The following is a 20,035-nucleotide window of genomic DNA, read 5'->3' on the forward strand; positions in this document are numbered from 1 at the left end:
CGATATCACTTATGATTATAATAATCAAGCACTATTCATTTAAAGTAGAGTTTAGGCTAAGGCGGGGTATATGTGCAGTACCTTGCAAACATTTGAACACTTTTAAATGTTCGGATTCTTATCAATCAAACAGAACCATCACGGCTCCCAACAACCCTAAATCAGACAGCTAGTATCATAAAGAATTATCTTTAGTGACAAGAATAACAAGGATTTCTGCAATGTACCAAGTACTTAGAAAAACTGTGCCCAGGTGCCCCTTATATTTATTTTTCTCGTTACTGTTTTTTGTTAATTGAAAACTATCCATGTGTACAGTACATAAGAATGATAGAGACAGGCTTTACTTCAGTATTAAACTTTATTTCCTTTTCTTTGTGAGATGGAAAAATGATAAAAACGTACAGCTCAGGGACTTTTTCATCTAAGACAGGTCAGTGTTTTCTTTACGTAATAACCATGAAATTAAAACCATACGTTTCCATGTGTGTTTGACGAAAGCTTTAAAGAGTGAAAATAAATTATCGTAGCAATAATTATAACAACAAATATAACAACAGTACTAGCAATTAAGCATTTATAAACACTCTATTTACTGTGTGGGGTTTTCTTCTCAATAAAACTCTGTTATCAAAAACAGGTGAGCATTGTGGTGGTCTGCAATCCAGCATGTGAGGAGAGCACTGGTTTGTGGGTACTGTGAGTCTGTGTCCGACTGCTTTTGTTCAGCCAGTCCGAAGACTTCCAGCGCTGAGGACTCTGTCTCTATCCACTGTGGACGGCAGTCTGGGGATGGACAGGGTGCATGTATCTCAATATATAGTGAGATGGTCGTGAGGTGAAAACAGCGATTCTTTTTAAGACCTCTCATGTGTCTCCTGTTACATGGGTCAAGAAGAGGTGGGTACCAAAGTGACTTAGTAAAAATAAGCAAAAAGAATGACAAGCATCTCCATTCACTGCGTTCCCATTAGCCCCAGTCACCCGGGGACTAACCAACTCCCTCGTCACATTGGCTCTTCACAGAGTCCACTAAACTCCTGCTCTCCGCAGCGTCCCATCAGTGAGGTCAGGCATGACGCGACCTTCAGTCATTAAGTCCAACTGAAAGTCTCTCCCCTCCAACCACTGTACATGACACAAGTCTGTTCAGCTTTCGGTGTGATGTGGAGGCCATTTAGTGTTTATGGCGATGGCTCCCAGCAGGCGAAGGGTCTCTGGGTCTGCCGGGGCCTCAGTGAGGCTCGGCCCAGACTGGCGAGCGATTGGAGTGGTGGGGGTGACCGAATGAAGGGTGAATGGGCGTGGGAGTAGGAAGCATGTGTCCCGAGTGGCTGAACGGGGGCAGGTGACCCATGTGGGTCATGTGGCTGGTGAGGCCGTGTGCAGTGCCAAACGGAGAGGCCTTGTCCTGCATGCATTTAGACAGCTCGTCAAATCCGTCCCCTGCTCGTTTGTTCCTCTTGGACTTGCTGGACATCTTGCGGTTGCGTGTCTGGATGCCTTCCTTCTTCATGGTCAGGGGTCTGTTGACCTGTAGAGAGCAGCACATGAGCTCAAGGCACGCCAGACAAAAGCTGCACTGACAGTGTGAACACTACGTTGCAGTGGTTTGGGTATATTTTGCTGTTAGTTCCAGCTTGTTTACTGACTCATAACTTATACATATTGCAGTGCCAATTATGATTTACATGCATTTCTTTCATGGCAGCCCAATATTCCATCATTTATTACAACAGTGTGAGATAAGTGCTATAAATAATGAGCAGCTGTTTTGCATATATTGCTCCGTTATAAAGCGAGTCATGGGCGTTTTTTTTAGCTTTTGTCTAATTGTCTAAACCAAACAGAACCGTCCAGGTCAATATGAATACATGGGGATGAGAAGCGGGCAGGGCCTGAAAGGAGCAGCCTCAGACAAATCCTCATCAGTGTAACCGACGCCGTTACACTGAATGACAGTCCCACCCGGCAGCCTCTCCGGGGAGTAACGCCCCCCATTGAAACAACGATGGATTAATAAAAAAAGACGACCGGTGGGTTCTGCTCGACAGGGTGAGCAGGCTTTGCCTTCTCACACCCAGTTTCGCTGCTCCTAAATCGATACGAGCTGTCCGCCCACTTAACCAGTTAAGAACCAGCACCCCTCCCCTCCTCCTTTCACCCCAAACCGCACACTCGGGTGCAGGTTTTTTTTTTTTTTTTTTTTTTTTTTTTTTCGTTTTGTTTTTTTCTTCTTCTTTTCAAACTACTTACATTGTGCAGTTTAAAGTAAAGGCCGCAGGCGTTACACACCGGGTCTCCGTTCCCGTTGCGCCTCCACAGGGTGGTGGTGGTGGTCTGGCAGTTTGCACAGCAGGTGCCTGCACGTCGAGCAGCGGACTGAAGGAAGCAGAGAAAATGCATCATAAATAAATCGAGCCTTGTCGAAGTTACAGCATTGCTAATGTAACTCGCTTTTACACACCCTTGTCTTTTAGCATCATCATCATCATCATCATCATCAGTTCTGTTGATAACGCAGCAGCAGTGACCCCGCATTCAAAGAATTCATAAACGGTACGTTTTGGTGTGAAACCGCGACACGTGAGCTTTCAAGCCCACCGCGGAAGCACGCGCAAAGCATCAAAAGAAGCAGACTCCGGCTGAAAACATCCCTGAACTCCTCTATTAAATCAGCCGCATGTTTGCTGACCGCTATGATCAAATTTTGTAATTTGTGCAATAATATACGGGGCCATTTCTCCGCAGAATGTCTGATTCTCTCTGCTCATAAAGGTAATTATCATATTTAAGGAATTCAGATAAGTATGTTGCTATTAACATGTTCTCATGGGGGCTTTGTGTAAACGCTGTATCATTCCTGATCCAGGAAAACGGGGCTACAACTCGTGGAAGACCCGCCGTCCTGCCTGACAACGTGCCCCTGCGTCCGTTGCGGATCAATTCTTCACGCATAATAAGAAACATTAGTTTACATCCAAGAACCCTCCGGTTCTCTGCTTCGCAGGCAGCGTCCAGGTTTTTCTTGTAATTAATTTCAGGTGGAGTCGTATTGACCCACAGAACAACAGCGAACCCTGCTCATTTCTATTCCCACAGTAACCTTCATTTTAAAAACACAAAGCGGCTGCGCATTAAGACTGTACCACTGCCCACCGAGAATGACAAACAAGAGAAGAACATAAATCCATTTATTTTCCAATCCCCGCCTCACGCTCTGTCTCTTCACACATAAGCGGCTCCTCCAGTGTTGTGATAATCTCTTTACAGTATATGTCAGTCTGCTCACAGAGAATGCAGCACGCTGGTTGAAGGCGGAAACAGCCGGGAGCCTGACTTCCTTATCTGGGCCGGCCAGATATCCGGATAGGAAACAACTGGATGCCCCTTTGAACACAACTCTGAAAAACACTTGAGCTGAAAATGCAAAAGCTACAGCCACACGGGCCGAGCCAGTGGAAAATGTAATGGACTTTTCACGAGGTGGACGTGGTGGTCAAGAAACGACACGACGAAATACCATCAAAAAGGAGCTGAAGTGCGTAAAGCCCATTCTGCACATTTTTACCGATCGGCTGATAAGCGGACAATTTATTGGCAAGTCAAATTACCAGCTCATGTTAATGAAGACCATTAGACCCAAGCCACAGCCTCCACAATCATAATTAGCCGGAAAATGAAGACGCCCAGACCCCTTTTTATTACAGTCATAAGGTTATACAGCACTAAATGTTTTATTAGCTACCAAGTTTTGGGTGTTAAATCCCTTAATTAATTCATTGAAATGTACCCATGATTACCATGATTGTTAATATAATTTTTTTTAAATTATTGTTGTTGTTTTTATTATTTTCACTTTTGACAAAGCAACCGTTTCAGTAAAGAAAAACACTATACCAAAAAAAAAAAAAAAAAGAAAGAAGTTTTTTTTTAAACTGAACAATATTATTCATAATAATAATCATCAATATCAGAATATAATGATACAAATAAAATGTTCTGATAGATAGATAGATAGATAGATAGATAGATAGATAGATAGATAGATAGATAGATAGATAGATAGATAGATAGATAGATAGATAGATAGATAGATAGATAGACAGATAGATAGATAGACAGACAGATATTCAGCTTCAGGACGGTTAATGTTAAGAGCTCTGGTACATCCACCACAATAATTCTGTGTCCTCGCTGCTTTTCATTTACTCGAGCTTGGTGTTAACTAAAGCAGCATGGGCATTGGTATCAGTGACAGTATCAGAAGTACCAGCAATAATGATAGCAGGAACAAAGGCAATAGTAGCAGTATTGTAACAGGCCATGAAGGCGGATCATCGGGGGTGAGAGGGACAAACAATTCCAGGAAGATCATAGGGAAAATATAACTTTCCTGGAATTGTGCTGCCGGCATCTGCTTTGTGCTCATATTTGGGTGCCTTTTCTCAGAGCAGAGCTACAGAGTGAGATGTAAAACTCACCAGTCGCCGTTTGGGCTTGATGAGAGGTCGGTTCTGGCCGTTCATTTTGTGGTACAGTCCGCAGGCGTTGCACAGGTAGTGGCCGGTACCATCCCGTCGCCACAGAGGGGTGGACGTGGCACCACAGTTTACACACTCACGGCCCTCTGCATATAGATCAAGAGGAGGAAAGCAGAAGAAATTTTATATAATTAAAAAATTCACACTCGGTCAGAGGAAACATACAGCAGCTGTCCAGACTAATCAGGAAACTACAGCGCTGAATGACCCCTGATGGCCCTGTAATATGAAGTCAAAATCTGCCTCATGATAGTGACAATGTCAATATCAGCGTGCAGGTGTACCAAGTGTGCACGGCTGTCATGGACACAGACACCTCTATGTAAACCGATCCAGAGTGGGGAGGCCAGAGACAGCCAGAACATGTCCAGAGGTGTCCAACAAGAAGAATGAGACACGCCATCAAATTAGGACTACATTATTCATCAGCTCAGTGGGCGCCCATCAGAGGAAACATAAGTGTGTATAGGTGGTATTAAATGTGTCAGACAGTGTTGCAGTCTTTGATGAAAAGCTTGCATGCCAGTTGGTTGCTAATAATATTGAAATGGCATCCAATCCAGCATCATTTGGATAAAGAGTTTGGATCAGAGTTCCAGTGTACACTCATTCCTTTTTCTGTAAAAAACCGTGCTTCTTTTATTTATTCTCACAAACTCTCCTCTCCCACAAAAGGTTTGTCTGACTTCAAACAAGACAGTTGCTAAACCGACCAATTCATTTAATTCAAGTATCTGCCTCTCCCTAGAGCATCATCTCATTATTCCTATTATAATGCCAGCGACACCCAATGTCCCACCCTCGCTCTACAATGGAATCTGACCTGCAAAAAGCTATGTTCCTTTTGAAATGCATCTCAGTGGTTTTTTTGTACCTCCCTCCTCTTCCCCTTAAGTGTTTCGCAACCACAAGTAAGCGGGTTCATTAACGTTTTAAATATTCATCAACAATGACTTCAATGTTTTCTCTTATGACATGTTGAAATAAGAAAAACTTATTTGAACTTTGAAAAACAGCTTTGTGCATTAGGTAAACTAGGATGAGGGGACGGAGTTCTGGTTTGTGGCTAGTTCAACAGGAAGCCTCAGCGCTGTACGGTATATGTGCTGACAGCTGAAATGTCATTGTGGCATTTTCTACAACAATCAATCACCATTACTGGCACTGGACATCGGCTTTGATAGATAAGAGCCTTTTTAATGCTGTAGCAGATATGTTTGTGTTACTGATTCAGGCCCAGTCGGTCCAGCTTCTTTTAAATGTCACAGTATAACATTTCTCTGCCACAGTGGCTCATATTCACTCAGATTATCAGGCCGTCAGCATTTCCCAGGTGGATTAAAAGGCACGGGGACAACAGATGACAATATTGATAATTACACAAGAACATTTGGAACAACTTGTTGCCAGTGTCCAATGTGTGCTGTTGTTTTTCCACCAATAATTCAAAGTACAACAGCTGGAACAATGCAGGGAAATTACAGTCATTACCAGACAGTCGGGTTTTTTTTTTTTTTTTTTTTTTTTTTTTTTAAATGTCTGCTCATTAGTGCATAAAGTCTAAATATATCCTGAATATTACTCCCAGCACGGCGGGTATTGAATCACCCGCATGCCCAGACAGGCATGAAAGATGTCTCCTAATTCTAAAGTATTTCTCTGACTTCGAGATTTTGGAGTAAAATGAAAACCAATGACGTGCATTTTAACCCAGGATTACTCAACGCACCAGTTTCCCCCAAAAAATGCGCACTCATCTTCACAGAGAAGCAGATCTGCTGTGGACTAGTTCGCCTCCACTTCTTCATGTCAGCGCATTGTGGGCCAAGGCCGCGCTTAAAAACACAAACAGCAGGGCTCTGTCGCCTGTGCTTTGTTAGTACTGGGGGAGAGCGGGTGGGCGGGGTGGAGGTCGTGATTTGTTCACTTGGAGGTATACAGGATATGGCAGGAGCCAGTGCGTCGTGACTCCTTCATTTTTTTAAGTGCAATAAAGGCCACGTTTAAAAGAAAACAAGCCTGTGGCTCGAAGAAGAAGAAGAAACCGTCTGGAAATGGCCTATAGTAAAAGTCAGAGTTTAATTGCATAATGATATTTGATGTAAAATGATCGGGAATAATTACAAAAAGAGACCAGTTTTTAATCGTTTCTCAAAATATAGCATCATACTTCTGATTATTGTTCGGCAAACAAACAAAAAAACAAAAGCAAAAATTCAAAAAAAATATTCATGAGCAATTTAGTTTTTGTCTGAAGTCACCCCGATCAGACTGATGGGTTTCGAGTGAGGATCGCTCTCGATTAAGCCGTTTACAAGTGGTGCGATGGGTGAAAAGATAAGACTTGTCAGTACACGTTTTGAGAGGAGACGTGCTCGATATGGAAATTTTATTTTTATAAGTGACCCACTATCAGCAAAAGTCGTGCCCACACAGCATGTGAAGTAAGAATGTGATGAGTGCAAGGCAGAACTGACACAAAATGAATAAAACCTAAAACAAACACATGACCGTCCTTAAGAAAATGCCCACACTCTTATATGAAGGAATACATAATAGTGACAATATTAAAATGTATCTAGTGTTGATTGACTTGTGTAAGGCCACACCGTAACCGTTTAATTAGGGCCTATACATTTTTTTCTGCCATCTGATGAGAAATGGAGACTCAAACACATGAGACTCACCTGAGCTCGACCTGGCTTTGCTTTTGCATTTGGGCGTAAAGCTGGAGGAGGACCCGCCGAGCAGGCTGCCGGGATGGAAGAGACTGCCGCCGTACTCGTGGGGTCCAGGCAGAGAGTAGGTAGGGTAGGTCGGGATGGGGTGATGCGTGCCCGGGGCCTGGCTGCTCATGGAGGCCAGGCCGCTGCGGAGCGGACTACAGCTCTCCATTTTCATGCCGTCCGTCAGCTGCACCTGGTATTTGATCGACTCTTTCTCGTCCATCCTGGTCGAGGTGGAGGTCGGAGAGGTAGGGCCGGGGTCCGGGGACACGTCCTTCGGAGGGGTAGGGGGGAAGCTGTAGAGGTGCGGGCTGGAGTGGGACGCCGGGGTGAGCGAAGACACGGGAGCCGTGCCAGTGCTGCTGCTGCAGGGGTAGCCGGAGCCGGCTGGGTGAAGGCCGGGTTTGCTGAAGTGGCTGACTGCCCATGCGTTATGGTGGTGTGCAGCGGAAAGGGCTGCTTTTCCAGGGTCCAACCACGGAATACCGGGGCTGTGGATGAGGTGTGGTCGGCAAACCTGGTTCCCAGTGAGTCGGGCTGAAATTCATAATTATATAGCATTGTACTTTAATTTCGTGTTAACTCTTCAATCTTACCAAGCTTGCAAAGCAAAAAGATCGTACCTGTTAAATGCCGGAAATTGTTTAAATCCGACATTTAGTCTCAGATGTAGGTAAAATATTGATAGTTAATTTAAAATTATCTTGACCAAAATCAGTTAATTATCCAAAAATCGTTACCATTAAAAGACAGGAGCCTCACACATTTCGCTTTAAGAGATATTTAGGCCAGTTCCCTGCATAAAAACAAATAGGAGCTCCTCGTCTGGGCAGGATCTGTTCATCCGCAGCAGCTCTCGGACTACAGATTGTTATTAGTAAATTTGCGGTTTTTATTTTATATCCGGGAAGTGCCTCTCTCTCCCTCCAGAAACCCCTGCCCCAGCAGAGAGGGGTTAAGTGACATACTTCCCTTTCCTCTTGTTGTCATTCGATAGAAATTCCTTTTATGTTGGTGAATTGTCCCAGAAAAGTCAAGGTGGCCTTTTTTTTTTTTTTTAAACAACAAATTACTGCATAAGCTTGTAAATATTTTCTACACAAAATGAATAGACCTGAACGAAAAAAGTACACACACTCACATATCCTATATCCTAATGTAAACGCTGTTACATTATGAAGGAGTATTTTTTTTTTTTTTTTTTTTTTTTTTAAATATCTGGCTAGTATCTTACTAAAAGTTAAATTTTTCAGATATTCCTCATCACACTTCTCAGACTGGTTTGTCTTCGAAAACTTGGGCGCATCTTACCGTGCGCTTGGCTGTAGGTGACCCTTGCCCGGGAGTTGGTGTAGTAGGGGTTCCCTTGAGAGTCCAAGTGGTTCAGAAACATGTCAACCTCGTCCTGGGGCAGTAAAGGCGCCATGGGCTCCATGTAGTTGTGGCTCAGACTATGGTGGTGAGAGTCCGGGTGCTGGCCGTTCAGCACAGCATGATGGTGCGCCATCCACCGAGACTGATCTGCCGCTGCGACCTCCATGGATGAGTCTCCTTTTCCTCTGAATGCGTCTCTGTTTCGGCTGTGTTTGCCTCCAAGTGAAAGTTCAGTCCTCCTTACAATTTAGTTCCTGAGCTATGAAAGTCTCGATTGTGTTTACTTTTACTTCAGAAATAGAATCCTTAAATAACTCGATCTCCTTCTCCCTCCTCAGTGATAACCTGCAAAGAGACGAAAACAAAATGTTAGTTCGTCAGCGCCGGCTGCTCCCCCTCTCTTTCCATGCAAAGAAGCATCCTTTGTATTATTATCTAAGCAGATGACACGTGAAATAAAGTTTACACAATTTAGGCTCCTTGTGATTACAGCGCGAAAACAAAGTGGTGCGGAGCTGTCTCCACTTCGAAGTAATGCATTCCGCGTCCGCATAAAGACAAAAAGCACAAATGTTTCCACTGGATACCTGTTGCAGTTTTTTAACAGCTGACGGCAAATACAGCTGGATGTGTAAACCTCTTGATCCGTGCAGTGCTCAGGCTCATTAATGAGATGTGGCGCAGACTGATGCGGCCGGCGCCAGTAAATTCCCCTATCAAGCCACGTGGGGCGGGGCGTCGGTCTGGGCCAATCATAGCGGGCCCTGCCACAATTGGATCGCTGCGTCCCTTCTCTCCTTCTTTCAATTTCCATTTCCCTGCACCGTAAAACTTAAAGACTTATCAATCAGCAGGGTAATTTCTCGGGGGTCTTTTCTCTCTCATGAAGCTCAAACAGAATGAGCAATAGGCCCATGATAATCTGCTTTTTTAGCGGCAGTTAGAAGCCGACAGACATCTAACTTGGAGGTAAATTCAGTTTGCACGATATAATAAGGATTTTTAAAGAGAAACTATATATGAAGCCTTCTGAAAAATATTCTTAAACCAACAGATAATTTTTTGTATTACTTTGGAACAATTGTTTAAAATCCTCAATATCGTAGCTACAAAATGTTTTTTTGTTTTAACAATTAAAACTGCTGCTTGAACCTTACATTACGAACAATTATTGTATGTGTTGTTTTTCGCATATTCATGTTATGTAAATAAACCGCGATTTCAGCACCTCTAAAACGAGGAGCCGATTTATGACCCCGAAATTGGCCGCATTGTTGGGTGCGCCTAATTGTCTTTAATTAGTAGCAGGACATTCCTCTTGTGAAAACGGTGGTTTTGTCTCGGGGACAAAGCAATCAAACACAGTTTGCATAATAATAGCGCCTGTTTCTTACAAAGGTGCGCGCAAGGCCTCACCAATGGAAACCAGCGGGTGACTATCAAATTGTCTCCTCACGCCCTCGTTCAAATTGAAACCCTCAACACATTACACGCAGTGCGTAAAATCAACAGTAAAAGCATGCGTCCATGCATGCGCATCGTTTCTATGTATATGTATGCGTGATTGACAAGGAGTAATTGGTCAATGCCTGAAGCCTAGACTGGCCGCCACGCCGACGCCTCGATCTGACGTCACAGAATCGCTGGGGTGTGTGTGTGTGTGTGTGTGTGTGTGTGTGTGTGTGTGTGTGTGTGGCGGGGGTGATGGTGGTGGTTACATGTTGGGTCACGTGAAGCTTGTGATACCCAAGGCAAATTCTCCAGGTAAAACACCCCTCATGACTCTGATGACACAATGCAGGTCATGACAGTCATATTCTAATTTGATATTATAGTGTGTGTGTGTGTGTGTGTGTGTGTGTGTGTGTGTGTGTGTGTGTGTGTGTGTGTGTGTGTGTGTGTGTGTGTGTGTGTGTGTGTCAGTCACCAGTCATTAAATCACTGGCACGTTGCCAAGGGCAGAGTTGATGAGCTCAGCCCTTTGAGCTGTCAACTCCTAAAATCAACAAATTAGTGCATGTGAGGCAGCAGAGGACCAGCTACTCCAATAACTGACATTCCAGTGAAAAGAAGCACCGCAATTGTCAGGTGGAGTGACAACATGCTTGATATTGTTTATTGTCTTTTAACCATTTTATTCGCTATGACTATGGATCAGTCATCGATAATACAGTAATTAGACCTATGTACATGCAATTTAATAATTGCTGTCACACATGTTTTGAACCTGAAGAAAGAAGGATTCCCTCTGAATGAGCTTGAACTGATGACCGGTGATGCTCTTGATCTTGTGGCCATGCAAGTGAAAGGACACTGCTTTTTCTGCACACTGTCCTATGTGAGTGTAGTTGTCAGCCTTGAGTGTCTGCGTTGCCTTCTCCCTGTGTTAGGGCCTTGGAGAGTCGCTCAGGATAGCTGCTGCAGCATGCCCATTGTTGTTTGCATGTTTGCCAAATGGATTACTCAGCAGGATTTATCCCTCTGTAATTTATACCTTCATTAATCCTATTTATATCTGTGCTGGAACAAAAGATGGGAGAGGATGACGGAGGGTTAGTGAAGAGGATTGGGTGTGGGGAGGTGCCGATGCTTTCCCTCTGTCTCCCTCAAGGACACAGCATTGTTTCACCCAGGGATGCTATATCCTAGACTGGAGAACACTATCCCTCTCACAACACCTCCTGAGCTGGGTGAGAACTGTGTGCAACCGCTGTATTGCTGTGCAGCCACAGTGGCTAATGAACAACGAGATTATCATTCCGATCCATGCTGTTATTAAATGGGATTGGCTTTATCTACCTGTTTGTTCCCATTGGGCATGGTCATCCATCATTAGCCAGAGTGGAGGTGTGTGCCCGACTCTGTCTCTGTTTGTGTGTGTGTGTGTGTGTGTGTGTGTGTGTGTGTGTGTGTGTGTGTGTGTGTGTGTGTGTGTGTGTGTGTGTGTGTGTGTGTGTGTGTGTGTGTGTGTGTGTGTGTGTGTGTGTGTGAGAGAGAGTGTGTGATAGAGTGAGAGAAGAGCCACAGTGGGGCTTGTGAAGATAAGCAGAGCCAGAGAGAAGAGAATGACACAAACCAGCTGAAGCATTATTGTCCCCTTTACTCACGGCTAATTAGATCGAGCCAGGGCACTGGGGGGCTTTATAGACCCAAGGACCCAGACACAAGACCGTATAACTGCTCCAAGAGGGGCCTGGATGCTGCTAGGAGAGCAGCACTCACGCTCATTTAAGTAGTTTGAGCTCAAAATAATAACATTTCAGACAAGGGGGATGGCAGAACACATGCACTGCAAACTTAACAAAAGGGATTATGAATCAGATGATAGGTTTTATAACCAAAACCTCTTATATGAGCTATAAATACAGTGCATTATTGAACAAGTTCTGTGTCGCACAATTCTGCAATGATTACATATGGAAACTGTGACAGCAGCTCTTTCAGCAGCAGTGTTAAATTCTGTTAATTCATTAAAAATAACTTCAGGTTTATTTACCTTCTCCTTCCCCGTATTTAAAGGTATATGCCACACACACACACACACACACACACACACAGTCTCAAATAATCACATAATGTTATTTGAATGGTGCGTTTAAAGCGTCATGCAGACAACACAGGGGAAGAGGTCGGTGTAAAAAGGTGCCATGTATTCACTCCAGCTCCCGCATGCCTGTGGAGCCCCCAGCCCGCCCCTGTCTCTGCTCCACCATTGTACTGATGTGATTGCTCTTTCTGCTGATGAAAGAGGACTGGCTCCAGTCATTATGCATCCTAAAGCGTGACAATTGGATACTTTTGTCGTCACTAATATCACGCTGATGATACACTAAACCATGTCGCGATCGAGGGTCTATTCCAGGACGAGAGCACCTTGCCCACGGCACCATGAAGAGAGCTGCATGAAAACTGATTCCTGCTACTGTAGTATTTACATGGCCGCGTGAATCCTCCGAAATTTTTTAGAAAGAGAAACACACATATCTGCTGTAGGTTGTTATTATGAGTGCAGCAATTATTAATATGGACTCAAATATTTAGGAAAACAAAGGTCTGAAAGGAAAAGCTTCCAGTGAATTAAAAAAAAAAAAAATACTGCATCTTATGTTACAATAAGCTTCGTTACTACAATACAATTCATTCAATATTGTGCTGCTTATCAGATGTTAGAGGCTGACAGTTAATATCCGAATATCTAAGGATAATAAGGCTGATCCTAAAGGGTATTGACCACCAAGCAAACTTAATTCCTTAATAATGAGATGCACAAAATAACCTCTATTTTTGCGGCAGAATAATGTTGATGAAGATTGATGAAAAACGTGTTATTGCTTGCTTTGGATATATTATTTTAAAATGTATCCGCCAAAACAATTCCCACAGAATATTTAGAGATGGCATATAGTCTTAAAAATAGCATAAATTCTCTTACCTCCCCAGCCTCAGCTCAGAGAGGCTGCGCTTTGGAGTGAAACCAGAGAAAGTGGGTCCGTCTGATTCACTGTTTCGGAGGTTCTCTCCAAAAAAAAATAGCGGCGCAAAAATGAAACACGATCGATGCGAAAAGGTGTCCAGAACAGCCTCGTTTTATTTATTTTTAAGAGACAATATGGACCAGAGCGGCGGTCTTTGTGTCGTCGGCCGGCAGAGAGCAGTGTGTGTGTCTGAGCTCAGTATCTCCCTCCTCTCTCGCTCTTCACCCAAACCTCTCTGAATATGAGCAAAAACTTCTGGGGCTGAATGAGAGGCTGCGGGCACACAGCAACGTAATGGCACGTCAGCCAGCAGCCTGTCTTCCGGGTCCCGGTTAAATACAGAAATTGGCAGCAATGGACTACCTGTTCCCAAGAGGTGACCAGCACAGTTTAAACTGCCTCTTGCACTGGGTTTCAGCATTTTATCTTTTTTATAGACTGTCAATGGCCCTCGGTTTTACATTCAACTTCAATACCGACTTTTGTGTTGGATATATTATTCAGAAGTGTATACAAGCCAGTATGGGGACATTTTGGAGAATTTATATTTAACCTATCCTGACAGTAAAATAATGAAGAAGCCAAAATACCTGAACAATTTGTTGAATCCCTCAACAAATGGAAACAGCCCCTTTGTTAACTTTTGTTTCAGGTGCAAGATTCACAATAATTGTGACCAATAATAAACTGCGGTAGCCGACAGAAAAAGTTCATTTCAAGCCGGATAGCTAAATAAAGGCGCCCATTTGCAGCCCGTGTTATTTGTCCTGCAGTAAATAGGCCCATAAGTTACACGTTATTTATAATACTTATTTGACGTTCATAACTGTTTTTTCTCTCCGTTTTCACTTAAATTTGAGAAAGCTTGACAGCCTTGCTCCTAATTGACTTACCGAGATTTTGCTCCCTGACTCTGAGCCCCCGCTCTCCCCCCCCCCCACCCTCCTCCCCCGCCCCTCTGTGTTAACTGTGTTAAAGAAGAAAAAGACGCTTCCCTCCTTCCTTTGTGTTTGTGTGCTTTATATCCCACACAGTAACAACAACTTTGTAAAACATGCAAAGCCTCTAAAATCTCTTGCACGCGACCTGGGCTCGTGCGCGGCTGCTGCAGCCAGGCAGGTGCAAGGGGCGCGAGGACCTCTGCAACTCGGGGCTCGTGGTCCCCAGAGTGCACACGCACTCTCAAAACAGAAAGAAAAGAAAAGGATGAAAAAAAAAAAAAAAGAAAAGAAATGTGAAGTCTGACCAAATATATATATATATATTTTTATGTTAAAAATCACCAGAGCTACAGATAGCCTAATATTTGACACAGGATGGGCGTCCACGGAAATTAGCATGCATAATAGGCTACAGCCTAACATAAGCATTTATGGTTAAAATAGTTTTACAAGTAGGCTTTTTTAAATGAGAAGTCTCTTTTTAAAATTTGTGTAGGTTGTACTGTTATTATCTGGACTGAAAGAAATCACTTTAGATCAGATATTTAGGCCTGAATTAGTTTTTGGGGATTAATTTATAGCCAGTTCGGTATTAACATGATTAGGCTTTAAACGAAATATATGTGACTCAGCAGTTATGCCTTTTAAAACTAATAGGTAATTAAAATCCAATTAGTTTATGACAGTGAATCGAGTCTTTGATCTGTCTCTATATTCGACAGCAAATCTCAAAAGCTATCAATCAGGATAAAAGGAGATACATTAAGTTTTATCCAAACTGATTGGTTGATAGATATTACTATTATTATTATTATCATCCTAAAATATATAAATTCTATCTATCAAAAAAAATCAATAATAAATAAATCTCATGAGTATAGCTTAATATATTTGTGTCTTCCCACACTTGTTTTGTTAATCAATTTTCTGCATGTTCTTCACCGGCTCCGCGTGTGTGCGCGCACGGTTTTCGTCAGGCAGATATTATAAGCACACAGCATTAGATGCCAGGGCCCTTCTCCCTCTGATTATTACCAGGGGTAATATTTCATCGGCACCACGCAATCTTTGTTCTCTGTGAAGATAATAAATGGCCTAATCGTTATCAGCAAACTGCTGGGGGTGTCAGCACCGACCGAGGCTGGGAGCGGGGTCCAAAGTGCTGCTGAATAAATTGGTGTTCCTTATCTCTCACTCCCAGATTATCGCCGCCTTTTCAAACTTGCACAACAAATACATTCAATGCATCTAATGCATCATTTGTTGGGGGGTGGAGGGGGGAGATCCCGCAGGTTGATAGAGACAGATAGGCGCAGGGAATGAGACATATTTACACGTTTTAGGCGCTGCAGCCGTGCAGCAAATATAGACTCTATATTTGGCATTAGAGGGAGTTTATTGGCCAGGCCATTGGTACACACACTTTACATATCAATACAAGCTATATTAAACATACATCACTGTGATATGATGCCTATCTGCCTGATTAGTCTCATCTATTAGGCTAGATGAAGCCCTTTTTAAAATTAAGGCCATCTTTTGGAAGTTCAGCTCGTTTTGAGTTTTTATAAAATGAAACAATATTATCACACATTTACGAACCTGCACTTCTGTTCACAGTTGACTGATTAATATATTTAGATATGATTTTAAAAACGTAAGATCTAACAGCACAAAATGCAGATAACGTGATATGGTTGATCTCCAACTCTAATTGCACTTGTGAAAATGATTCCGTCCTAATAAACACATCGAAACATGATAGCATTATCTTCAGTTCCACAACAGGATAAGCGGCTTAACATGCACCGTTAGTTTTCTCTGATTTCGTTTTGTCTGGTCAGCAGGCCTGTACTTCTCTCCACAGCTAAAGGGCCTCACTCTACAGGCCCGTCTTATCATTTTAATAAACTGCTGTGGCATTTGGTTGAACAGTCTGTGTCTGCTACAATTTCAAACATAAGCAGAGCACCTAAATTTTTATAATTGATGTCAGACGAGTGCAGTTTAAATTAAACGAATAACGACCAGAGCATGCCCTCTCCCCACACATTCACTTTTCTCATGACTGACCTTTTCCTGTCTTCAAAATTTAATTTATAATTTCACTATGCTGAAAAAAAAAAAAATCACCTGCGAGGTAAACGTGGCAGGAAAATGGTTGTACGTCCACAATCGAGCACGAAATATAATGCAGCATTTCTGAGTGACACTTAGGACAAAAAAAGAAAACATTTTCCAATAGGCACACACAAACACACACTCCCCTTTTAATACCGTGGCATCTCCACCGGCCCCGCTGCTCTGATGGTCTCCTAGACAACCGAGATAACGTGCAGCAGTTTTCCATATCGGTCCCGGAGTCTATTATAGCTCGGGATTAGCTCTCTTTCCGAAAAGGTCATACACAAAGTCACCAAACCTGCCTTTTTTCCCCCGCCATATGGCCCCTGCGTGAGGGCACATTCATAAACATGCATGTGCCATTTCATGTGATGCCATTAGACTAATAGCACTGCGAATTTTTCTGCGCTAAAAAAAAAAACTAGTCATGTAAATAAGAGCCTTCTGAGGAGACAGCAGAGACCAGTATCCCCAGGACTGAGGCGGAGAGTTTCACACTGCAGGAGAGAAGACAGTTGGACAGGAGGAACATGTGCTGTTATAGAGCGACCCCTGGCGTTGGTGGGGTGCACTGCAGCACCACCACAAGAGCAGTCCCTGGTGTCGGTGCGCATGCCGAAAAAGCAGAGATGGAGTGGATCAGAAATCATTTAGAGCCTTAACTTTTCACATTTCTGCTATATCCTTTACTCTACGAACCACAATGTCAAAGTGAAAACATGTATAGACAACTTAAATCTTTCATTTACAAAAGTATTCAGACCATTAGCCATTAAGTCTTCTTTGGTAAGTCACTACAAGCACACCTGGATTTGGGCTCTTTATCCCATTCTCACTGTCAGATCCTCCATCAGACTGGGGGCATCTGTGAGCTGCTATTTTTATGTCTCTCCTCAGATGATCTGTGGAAGAACTCTGGACTTTTGCTTGGTCACTCAAGGACAGTCAGAGACTGTACTGAAGTCACTTCAACATTTCTTTACCCGTTCGCGTCAAATCTTTGTTGTTCTGAAAGGTGAACTGTTGCCTCAGTCTCAGGTCACATGCAGACTGTGGCAGGTTTTTGGGCCTCACTATTTGACAGTATTCCCTCAATTCTGAGCAGTCTACCAGTCCCTGCCCCCTCATAGCATGCTTCACCCTGGAGAATGGTATTACCCAGAGGATGAACAGTGGATTGTGTGCGTCAGACATAGTGCTTGGATTTCTGCCCAACTGTGCGCAGAGTCCTTCACTGCTGTGTGAAAAACACCATGGAGGCTATCATGTGCCTTTTACTCAAAAGTGGCTTCCATCTACTCCACCATAAAAGCCTGACTGATAGATAGTTACAGAGAAGGTTGTCCTTCCAGGTTCTCCTATTTCTGCAAAGGTCTTCTGAAGTCCAGTTAGAATAACCATCGCTGGTGGGCGTCCGTTATTGTGCTGTTGCTCAGCTGTGGTTGGACAGCCAACTGAGTCCTGGTTGATTCAAACTTCTTTCGTTCCTATTGCTGAGGTCGCTGTGCTCCTTCAGCCACTAAAAGCTTTTGGATTAATTTACACTCTTGCCTTGATCCTTTACAAAACTTTATCACTGAGGTCTACAGAGAGTTCCATGCGCTATTGGCTTGTTTTTATTTTGCCTGATGTGCATTGTAAATTGTGGGACCTTGTTTCATTCAGTTCGCCACAATTTCTAGACACATCTCAATGGTAATAAAAGCAAACAGGAGGCCCCGGAGCACAGCAAAGAATCTCAATACTACCAATATAATGAGAGATATCGGTTTTTTGATTTTTTTTTTTTTTTTTCATAAATCTGCAAAAAAATTCTTAAAACCTGTTTTCATTTTGTCATCATGACTTTGTGATTGAGTGTAGATTGATCTGCAAAAAGTGAAGGTCTGAACCCGCTGTATTTGCATGAAGGTCTCTGATGGATTGAGCAACAAAGAAAGTGTAATAATCAAGCAGCCTGGCAAGGGACTGAGACGAGTGCACAGCTGAACTGTTCCAGCTGGGATTCCCGGTGACTGGACAGGAAGTTAGAAGAGTTCTGACAGGAAGTGTGTTTTAAGGGAGGGCCAGCATCGGGTGGAGAGAGAAAGGGGGAGATGTTTCCTGTCGGTTCTCTCCACATGTTTAGACGGCTTAGTGTGACCGCCTCTCTCTTTCTGGGTTCACTTAACACCCAACAAGAATACATGCCAGTGTGCAATTGCTTTATGCCTGTGCTAACAAATTATAAGGAGGCTTTTAGTGGATGGTGGTAAGCCAGAAGAGTAAATCATGTGCACAGGGTAGGATTGTGTCACAGGATGCAGATGTCACCACATGAAGTGACACTTCCTGCCCATCAAAGCAGTCAGTGCCAGTTTAATGGACTCACAATCTGCAGCCCACAACAGGAATGAGGGTTCATGGAAATAAGGCAAGAACATTCAAGAGGGAGAGATGGCAGAGGAAAGAAGGAGAGAGCACGCGCCGAGGGATGTTGTAGGAAGAGATGTGATGGAGCGATATGTGGATTGCAAGAGGAAAAATCTCTTTGTCTCTCCTGAGCTCAGTGGACAATCAAAGTTTCCTATCAGCTCTGGAGTAGGGGAAATTGGCTGCCCTGGGAAGGAGAGGGCCACTCTCACAGCCAATGGGAAGTGCCCCTGTCACTCTAATCAGGTCCGATGGAGAAAGTAGGAAACGTGTGTGTATATGCACGCGCTCAGTTGAGAACGCGTTTTAACAGAGAGCAGCTTTGTTTCACTTGTCTTCATGTGATCCAAGATGATATAAAGTGTAAAGTAGCGTCAGACCTTCATCTGCAGCTTATCCCCTGCACTAAGGGACATACATGAGCCACATGGGCGCGTTTTTTGGCAAAACTTGCCCTGAGAGGCATGACCATCGCTGCTTTGATGGAGCGCCATGTGGCAGAGATCAGTGGGTCTTAGTGGGAGCTGTGGACAGTTGCACACAAGGGTGGCAAGGGAAGAGGATTACTGTCTCATCAATACAAATCCATACAGAGAGGGAGGTTGACATCAATATGCACACAGATATAGGCAGTGCACAGAGGCTTTGAGCGAAAGTGTGCGCAATGTAAACATCCACACAAGAGGAATACGACCGCAGCCCTTGGTTACTGCGGGGGTTTTTGTGCCATCCATCTTTCCTGCTGTCCCTCCGTCCCCACCTCCTCCATGCCAGACAAGAATGTGTCTCTCTGCACCCGGAGCCCAATCCCCTGTTTGAAGTCCCATCTCCATCTCTGCGCTCCCTACACTGTCCTTCCCTTCCTCTGCCTGTCTGACGGTCTTATCTGTCAGCCGTGCTCCTCCCAGCCTCCTGCAGCTGCAACCAGGGCCACAGACGCCTTCATTGTCCTCCTCTTCCTCACCCTCACGCTTCTGCGCCCGGCCACATCACACCTGCCACCTGCACAGGACGCAGAGCCCTGGGACCTGAGCCGCGGGGCTTTCATCCGCCCCTCACCTTGCCCTTCAGAGCCTCTCATCCCCTCATCCCGGCACCCTGTCACTGAGGAATGGCCGCTGCAGAGGGCCGAGGCAGAGTGGGACACAGAGCTCCTGTTGTAAAGACCTGTGTTTTAAGCAGAGCCAGAGAGAATCAGTGCAGGTGAGGTGTGTGTTTGAGGATGAGTTTTGTGTTTAGATTTGACTCGTATTTCTGCTTTTTGATGACATCCTGTTAGGGCTGAGCAGCAGGACTGGATGAATTGAATGAATGTACGTCGTGAGGAACGTGGACCTGAGAGTGTGTGTATAATAACATGCTGACAGTGAGGGAGGTGGCTGTGTCTCAGTGATTTATGAGAGTGTGCTGTGAAGGGTCTTTTGAGCAGGATATTGTTC

General features: G+C 43.9%; 1 protein-coding gene across 3 annotated transcripts; it reads right to left on the reverse strand.

Annotated features, from left to right (window-relative positions):
- Positions 1–342: 342 nt before the first annotated feature.
- gata2a (GATA binding protein 2a) lies at positions 343–13,274 on the reverse strand. 3 transcript variants are annotated; one of them, XM_069713067.1, is made up of 6 exons: positions 13,077–13,274; positions 8,582–8,989; positions 7,232–7,807; positions 4,485–4,630; positions 2,257–2,382; positions 343–1,534 (listed from the first exon to the last, which is right to left on the reverse strand). In XM_069713067.1, exons 2-6 carry the CDS (start codon positions 8,808–8,810, stop codon positions 1,235–1,237), a joined length of 1,377 nt encoding a protein of 458 aa, XP_069569168.1. In that variant the 5' UTR covers positions 8,811–8,989; positions 13,077–13,274; the 3' UTR covers positions 343–1,234. The 3 variants fall into 3 exon arrangements, with proteins under 3 accessions (XP_069569168.1, XP_069569158.1, XP_069569176.1); XM_069713057.1 differs by lacking the exon at positions 13,077–13,274 and adding an exon at positions 9,232–9,318; XM_069713075.1 differs by lacking the exons at positions 8,582–8,989; positions 13,077–13,274 and adding an exon at positions 7,894–7,997.
- Positions 13,275–20,035: the final 6,761 nt, after the last annotated feature.

This window comes from Brachyistius frenatus, unplaced genomic scaffold, assembly GCF_029030835.1.
Source record: "Brachyistius frenatus isolate BFR_SWC_R1_liver_20210118 unplaced genomic scaffold, ASM2903083v1 Contig_4, whole genome shotgun sequence".
Lineage (NCBI taxonomy): Eukaryota > Metazoa > Chordata > Actinopteri > Embiotocidae > Brachyistius > Brachyistius frenatus.

Coding starts and splice junctions, on each gene's coding strand:
- gata2a (XM_069713067.1), bottom strand. CDS start 8,810: ATGGAGGTCGCAGCGGCAGATCAGTCTCGGTGGATGGCGCACCATCAT. Junction 7,808..8,581: donor CACCTACAGCCAAGCGCACG/GTAAGATGCGCC, acceptor TATGAATTTCAG/CCCGACTCACTGGGAACCAG. Junction 4,631..7,231: donor CAAAGCCAGGTCGAGCTCAG/GTGAGTCTCATG, acceptor ATCTATATGCAG/AGGGCCGTGAGTGTGTAAAC.